General features: G+C 50.4%; 2 protein-coding genes across 2 annotated transcripts; both read right to left on the bottom strand.

Annotated features, from left to right (window-relative positions):
* Positions 1 to 727: 727 nt before the first annotated feature.
* LOC119272094 lies at positions 728 to 2,001 on the bottom strand. Its single transcript, XM_037553681.1, has 3 exons — positions 1,814 to 2,001; positions 1,500 to 1,683; positions 728 to 1,422 (listed from the first exon to the last, which is right to left on the bottom strand). Exons 2-3 carry the CDS (start codon positions 1,665 to 1,667, stop codon positions 1,069 to 1,071), a joined length of 522 nt encoding a protein of 173 aa, XP_037409578.1. The 5' UTR covers positions 1,668 to 1,683; positions 1,814 to 2,001; the 3' UTR covers positions 728 to 1,068.
* Positions 2,002 to 5,510: 3,509 nt separating this feature from the next.
* LOC119272093 lies at positions 5,511 to 6,749 on the bottom strand. The gene is made up of 3 exons (XM_037553680.1): positions 6,528 to 6,749; positions 6,231 to 6,400; positions 5,511 to 6,125 (listed from the first exon to the last, which is right to left on the bottom strand). Exons 2-3 carry the CDS (start codon positions 6,396 to 6,398, stop codon positions 5,811 to 5,813), a joined length of 483 nt encoding a protein of 160 aa, XP_037409577.1. The 5' UTR covers positions 6,399 to 6,400; positions 6,528 to 6,749; the 3' UTR covers positions 5,511 to 5,810.

The raw sequence follows: 6,749 nt of genomic DNA, 5'->3' as shown, positions 1-6,749 counted from the left end.
GCGAAACCCTAGATTGGTCCTGCGGCTCCCTGGCAGGGACGATCCCGCCGCCGCCGTCAACCCCTATCGACGCCGGCGAGCTCTCTGAGCCCGAGGACAACGGCGCCGCCTCCATTTCGCGCAGCCCCACCTCCGACAAGACGCGTGAACAACCCTCTGGACCTGCATCCGCACCCCTGGGCGGCCGCCAGATCTGCGCCGCCAGGCGACGCCCGCCATGCCCACCAGGAGCAAAAGCACGCCGACGACCGGCCACGAAGGAGCCCCCAAGCTCCTCCGCATGGGCGACAAAGTCACCCACCAAGCACGCCTCACGAGGCCTCAGTGAACCACCACCACTTACCTGACTGCTTACCTGGTCGCCCTCCTTGCCTTCATCGTCGGAGTCGACCCCCGCCAGCGCCCAGAACCGGCTGCCTGAGGAAGATGGGCCAGGAGGCCGCCCTCCGGGCACGGGGCTCCACCGCGCGCGCCCCTCGACAGGACGCACCGCCGTCCAGCCGGCCTCCTCTGCCGCGGCCCCGCAGGGGGCACCCACTCCTTTGCCATCGAGGTCGCCTCCCAAATCGCCTCTCCGTACGAGAGACGTTGGTTCACTCATCAAGATGATAATTAGCTAAAAAAAAGTTGGAACTTGTTTGATTGAGAAAACCGTGAAACTAAAAGGTCGAATTATACACTGCAGCAACAATTTCACCAACGTCAAATTATACCGAAGCTGGAGCAATTTAAGCATATAACTCATGGCCGAGTATCATATCACATAGAGAAAATTAAGGTCCAATGCATCAAAGATAACCACAATGCATCCAATCTAATTATATAGCCAGCATTGCCCAAATGGAGTACATATACTAGTAGAGTCGATCTGGATATTAAGCACCACACCAGCTACCAGATTCGCAATTACAGCACTTGTCCATCAATCGTCACAGCAGAAGTAATGCATACTCTACATTATTCCATAGAACTAGGCTCTCATCAGTACCTCATCATGAGCTGATCCACGACCACGAACATGATCCCTTGCAGCTTGCTGCTAGCTGAACTAGTAGGCTGCGTACTGCACTACTGCTTGTCCGACCCATCACCTCCAAGGAGGTCAGACAGGCAGGTCAGGTTGCACGCCAGGATGAGGCAGACGATGACCATGGTAAAAAAGATCTTGCCGGAGATGTATCTTGGGTCGGCGGCGAGGAAGGTCCAGACGGCGCCGGCGTACATGCAATGGAAGAGGAAGGTGACCGCGAGCGCGAGGTAGGCGAGGGCGCGGCGGGCCCGGCGACGGCGGCATGGGAGCAGCAGCGCCAGCGCCGCCGCGGCCGCCTGGGTTGGGGCGCAGCACAGAATCCCGATCGAGAGGGCGGTTAACCAGGCGGACTCCGCGTCCGTCAGCTCAACGCACGGCAGAATGGAGGAGAGCTGCAGAGGAACACCATATATCAGCTTGGCGCAATGTGAAGCTGTCAAGCATGCGAGCGAGAGGGGTAGGTGGTCACCTGGCTGCACGACACGTCCAAGTAGTCGACGGCTATGTGGCCCACTGCTGTGCCGAAGACGATGGCGAGGGCGTTGAGGAGCGCATATGTGCAGACCGGTGGGACGTCATCGTGGATCTTCTTCTTGGCCGCGCTCAGAGGCAGCAGATGAGGGGTCTTGCCGTCCATGGAATGGAGATCCAAGCTAGGTAGGAGAAGGACAAGTGGACAACCTAGGTTAGTTCCCCTTCTCTAACTTCACGTCGCCAGTCAACAGGAAGGAAGAAGAAGAACACATGACATGAGCAAGGTGGATGGAGATGGAGGGGACTCACCGATCGGATGCACGGGAGTTTCTTCCTATCTTGTTTGCTTGGTGTGTGCTTCTTTCTGAAGGGGCTCGATCTGCAATTACACGGCACAAGGACGACGGTAGTGTCTTTAAGTGCCCGAGAGAGAGAAGCAAAAAAAGCGACGTGAGGCCGCCCCAACACACACACACACACACACACACACACACACACACACACACACACACACACACACACACACACACACACACACACGCACGCACACGCACACGCGAGCGCACACACACACAGGGCGACATGTGACGATCTTATCTCAGGGCGGTGACAAAGGAAACTACCGCGAAGTTGCCCCTATACCCTCTTTGGCAATGGAGTGGGACGCCTCATTTCTTTGCAGGTGTACAAAAACGTGAATGAACTCAGCACGAGCACATGCATTTTGATCAGCTACACCACTCCTTGGCGTTGGCTCGTCGGCATTTTGATTAGCTAGCTAGCTAGCACACAATTGTTCGACTGAATTACATTGTTAATCCTTTTTGACGATGATTTACATTGTTAACCGTCATCTATTAGGTCCATTCATCAACTTGTTTAAATCTGTTGAAATGGGAGGTGAAGTTCCATCAAAGGTCTACACGATTCAACTAAACCCTTATCAACAAAAACGACATTAGCGACATGCATCTACCAAGGCATAAAGCACCCATACCCTCTTTGGCAATGCTGAGGGAGACCTAGTTTCTTTGCAGATGTGCAAAAATGAGAATGAAACATAACCATGAAAGCTAGCTAGCCAGTGGGACGCTTAATATCTTTGCAGTGGACAGTCTCACCACGGGCACACATGCACATGCGTACATGGCAGTATAAAAGGCTAGTTAGTTAGGCAGCTCTTTTTAATTGGGTAGCAGCACGGTCAGCTTCAACTGGCATAGCTTCATTGTTGGTGAGATTCAATTGCTCGTGGAAGAACGGAATTTTTCGATAACTCACACAGGACGAAACCAAAATCTTTGTCAGTCATTTACGGCAGCTTATGATAGAAATTTTGGCCTGGTGAGATTGTTGGATATTGTAATTCTCTACACAAGTAATACAAGTAATTTCCTGAGAAAAGTTCCAACTAGTGTGATTCCTAATAGGATACTGCATACGCATGTAATAACCCTAGTTCGTCCACTTTATGAGAAGCTAGCTAGTATAATAATTTGACTAAATTGTTTGGTCGTCCGCGGGTACAACATCCACTTTCGAATTACATTGTTGACAGATCATCGATTAGATTTTTGACGCACCCATTCATCGGCTTATTTAGCTTTATTGAGAATAAAAGGTGAGGCTCCATTGGTCATCCCAATTCAACTTAACCCTTATCAAAAGAAGGAAACACAAATAGTTTGCGAGTGTGGTTGTTCAACACCCACGGATAATGCACCCCCGCTACACCTATAACTAAGTCGACTTTTTTCACAACAGCACCTTCAAGGAGTTGTGTATGGGATTTCCAAGATTGTTTGCCATTTGTGCAGACCCAGTGGTGCTCCTCTCCACAACTGCCCGCCATGGCTAGTGGAACATCTTGTTCTGACGGTCATTTGGGCAAGTGGAGACCGTAGAGCGGGCTAACTTGTGGGCTGCCCTTTCGCCGGTGCTCGCGGATATTCTGGACGCCATTTCTTGGCATCTTGCACCTTCAGGTGTGTTCTCTGTCGGGCTTGGCATACCATGCTCTATGCCATGGGCAGACTATTGCCTGGACATCTCCTCTATGGAAGGTGCCCATCCCATATGGGACGGAGGCTATCAAGAGAGATCGCCTCACTTATGGGACGGAGGCTATCAAGAGGCACGGGGCGGGCAATGGGATTTGCCCCCATTGTGGTGTTCCAGACATGGGCACCCACATCTTTTTTGTTGTGCATGGTGGCAAGAGCTCTCTGGAGTTTTTTCTGTGAAGCTTTGGGCCTGACGGGGAGACCATAGACTTGGCTGGGTATCTCCAAACCAGAGCCAGTCAGACCGGTAGGAAGTGGTGGCTATTCTAGCTTCTGTTTGCAGCGTTAGCTTGAACATTATGGACGACACATAATAAGATGGTGATTGAAAAGGCCTTCCCTAGACATGCATGTCACTCATTCTTTGAATTCCTCATTTCTGTAGCACTGGCACCCGTCTAGGCAGTGCGACCGCAAGCGTCTGGGACTTATGATGGATGTGTTGCATACCACCGCTCGCCAACTATCATCGCAGCAGGCCCCTTAACTCTGTGACCACTTGGTGGTCCTTTTCCTTTTTCTCTTATGATTTCTTGGGCATGTTTGTGCATGTGCCCCAGCAGACTATCTTATTTTGTTGCACTTAAACTTGTTATATGGACGTGATGTTGACTTTATTTACAAAGTGGGGTGAAATCCTACTTCGAGAGAGAGACAGGGGTTTTCTTCCTGGTTGCCAAGATCAACCATCAAGGCCAGCACATTAGCAATGAGACAATGCCTTCAAGAAGGCAACGATGCAAGTTCGTCGCTGCTGAGTCCAAGCAATGAAGGCGAAAACAAGGGTTTTCACCCCGAACATAAAGTGGTGTTCCAATTGTCGTCTTTAAAACAAATCTTCCGGTCTTCACGCAAGTCCCTACTCTACACCAGGTCGAACTGACACTAGTGGATGGGTGGAACATATTTCCATGAAAGACTACCACCCCGACCATCGAGGGGTCGTCCATGATGCGGAGAAGACTTGGACGCAGCCACTCGACAACTGTGCAAACAATCCTGCAACATCCGCTACTGCACTGGGACCGCCGCCCCAACTTCATCCGCGTGAGCAGAGACAGTCGTTGTTGTGCTTGAGGCAGAATGTTGCAGGATTAACCACAAGTAGGTTTAGAATAGGGTTAATTAATTAAAACAAGGCAAAGGTTTTGTCCTGGGTTTTAGAAGAAAAAGCTCCCCAATCCGTTAACCACAAGTAGGATAGTAACATATGTGGATGCATGATATTTGTCTCACAGACTGGAACCAAGGTAATTTCTTTTTCAGATTGTACTAGAAGATAGTGTGTCTTCGATTCAATGGATATCGAGTTAGCACCTGCGACTATATTTAGAATAGGGTTAGTCATGTCTTGGTTAACTACAATCGGACCGAGGTTTGCACCATTTATTGGTAGCAACTACCGCATGCATGATTGTATTTCGCAACTTTTGTTAGCTGACTATAACCCTTTACATGAGCAATAAAGATCTCACGTTAGTCATAAGAAAAGAATTTATAGCCTCAACATGACTTCGAGTGTGTTTGGTTGAGCTGTGGATTTTGAAAAATCTTATGTGAGTTGTGAGAAAGTTGTTGTGAGGTGAGAACTACTGTGGAAAAGTTGAAAGTTGTTTGGTTGGGAAAACTGTGAAACTAAAAGGTCGAATTATACAAAGCAGCAACATGGATATACACTGCAGCAGCAATTTCAGCAGCATCAATTATACCGAAGCTGGTGCTAAATCTATATCAATATAAAAAGACCCAAAGGGACAGATTCAATTGATCTCGGCCATCGAACTAAGTTAATCCAACGACCTAGACTGCTCCAATGGCGAGAGTTAAACATGTTTAACGTGCAATTAATATCATACCAAATATTGCACTAATCACAGATTAAACACAAATAATAACATATCTAATATTCACATGCAATTAATATATTCCTAAATATTAACATGTGTTGCACGTGCGCATTTACTAGTAAGCATATAGTAACTCATGTCTGATGATCACATGTGGAGAAAATTAAGGTCGAATACATCAAAGATAGCCACAATCCATCCAGTCTAATTATAGCAAGCAAAGCATAGCCCAAATACTAGAGTCGATCTGGATATTAACACTACACCAGCCAGCTACTAGATTCGCAAATACGGCACTACTCCATCAATCGTCACTGCGGAATTAATGCATACTGCCCTAAATTATTCCCTTGCAGCTTGCTGCTAGCTAGCTGAACTAATAGGCCGCGTACTGCACTACTGCTTGCCCCACCCATCACCTCGAAGGAGGTCAGACAGGCAGGTCAGGTCGCGCACCACCATGTAGCAAATGACCACGGTGTAAAAGATCCAGCCGAAGACGTATCCTCCTGGGTAGGCGGCGAGGGAGATCCGGAAGTGGATGGCGTACATGCCATGGAAGAGGAAGGTGACCGCGAGCGCGAGGTAGGCGAGGGCACGGCGGGCCCGGCGACGGTGGCATGGGAGCAGCAGCGCCAGCGCCGCCGCGGCCGACTGGGTTGCGGCGCAGCACAGCATCCCGATCCAGAGGCAGGGCAGAATGGATGATGACTGCAGAGGACACCATATCAAATTATCAACTTGGCGCATGATGAATCGGTCGCGATGTCAAGCATCCGAGGGGTAGTACAGTGTACACGGGGGGTAGTTAGTTACCTGGATGCACTGGAGGTGGGTGTAGCCAGCTATGTAGAGGGATGCTTGGCCGCCGGCGATGGCGAAGGCGTTGACGAGCGCCCATGCGCAGACCAGTGGGACATCATCCCGGATCTGCTTTTGGGCCACGCTCAGAGGCAGCGGATGAGGCGTCTTGCCGGCGTCCATGGCTGTCCAAGCTCCGCAACAGCGTAGGTTAGGTTAGTTCCCCTTCTCTAATTTCATGTCGCCATTCAACAGGAAGGAAGGCCGAAGAAAAGCACATTAGCAAGGTGGCCGGAGATGGAGGGGACTCACCGTCGCTCACTGGTCGGATGCACGCGAGGTTCTTCGATCGCTTGGTGTGCTTCTTTCCTCAAGGGGCTCGAGCTGCAATTGCAGAGCACAACGACGACGCTGGTGGTGGAGGCCGGCCGGGGCTGTTTAAGTGTGGCCGGGCAGCGAGAGAGAGAAGGAAGGAAAGCGACTGGATCGGCGTGGGGCCTCCCCAACACCGACTACGTGTCGAGCAGCCGCAGC

Source organism: Triticum dicoccoides, chromosome 3A (genome assembly GCF_002162155.2).
Source record: "Triticum dicoccoides isolate Atlit2015 ecotype Zavitan chromosome 3A, WEW_v2.0, whole genome shotgun sequence".
Taxonomy (NCBI): Eukaryota; Viridiplantae; Streptophyta; class Magnoliopsida; order Poales; family Poaceae; genus Triticum; species Triticum dicoccoides.
Note: the sequence above shows the minus strand (reverse complement) of the source record. Positions and strands in the feature narration are given on the sequence as shown.

What these genes read in the sequence shown, in the direction of transcription:
- LOC119272094 (XM_037553681.1), bottom strand. Translation starts at nt 1,667, where the DNA reads ATGGACGGCAAGACCCCTCATCTGCTGCCTCTGAGCGCGGCCAAGAAG. An exon ending in TGGACGTGTCGTGCAGCCAG is followed by an intron (nt 1,423 to 1,499) that starts GTGACCACCTAC and finishes GTTCCTCTGCAG; the next exon opens with CTCTCCTCCATTCTGCCGTG.
- LOC119272093 (XM_037553680.1), bottom strand. Translation starts at nt 6,398, where the DNA reads ATGGACGCCGGCAAGACGCCTCATCCGCTGCCTCTGAGCGTGGCCCAA. An exon ending in CCCACCTCCAGTGCATCCAG is followed by an intron (nt 6,126 to 6,230) that starts GTAACTAACTAC and finishes TGTCCTCTGCAG; the next exon opens with TCATCATCCATTCTGCCCTG.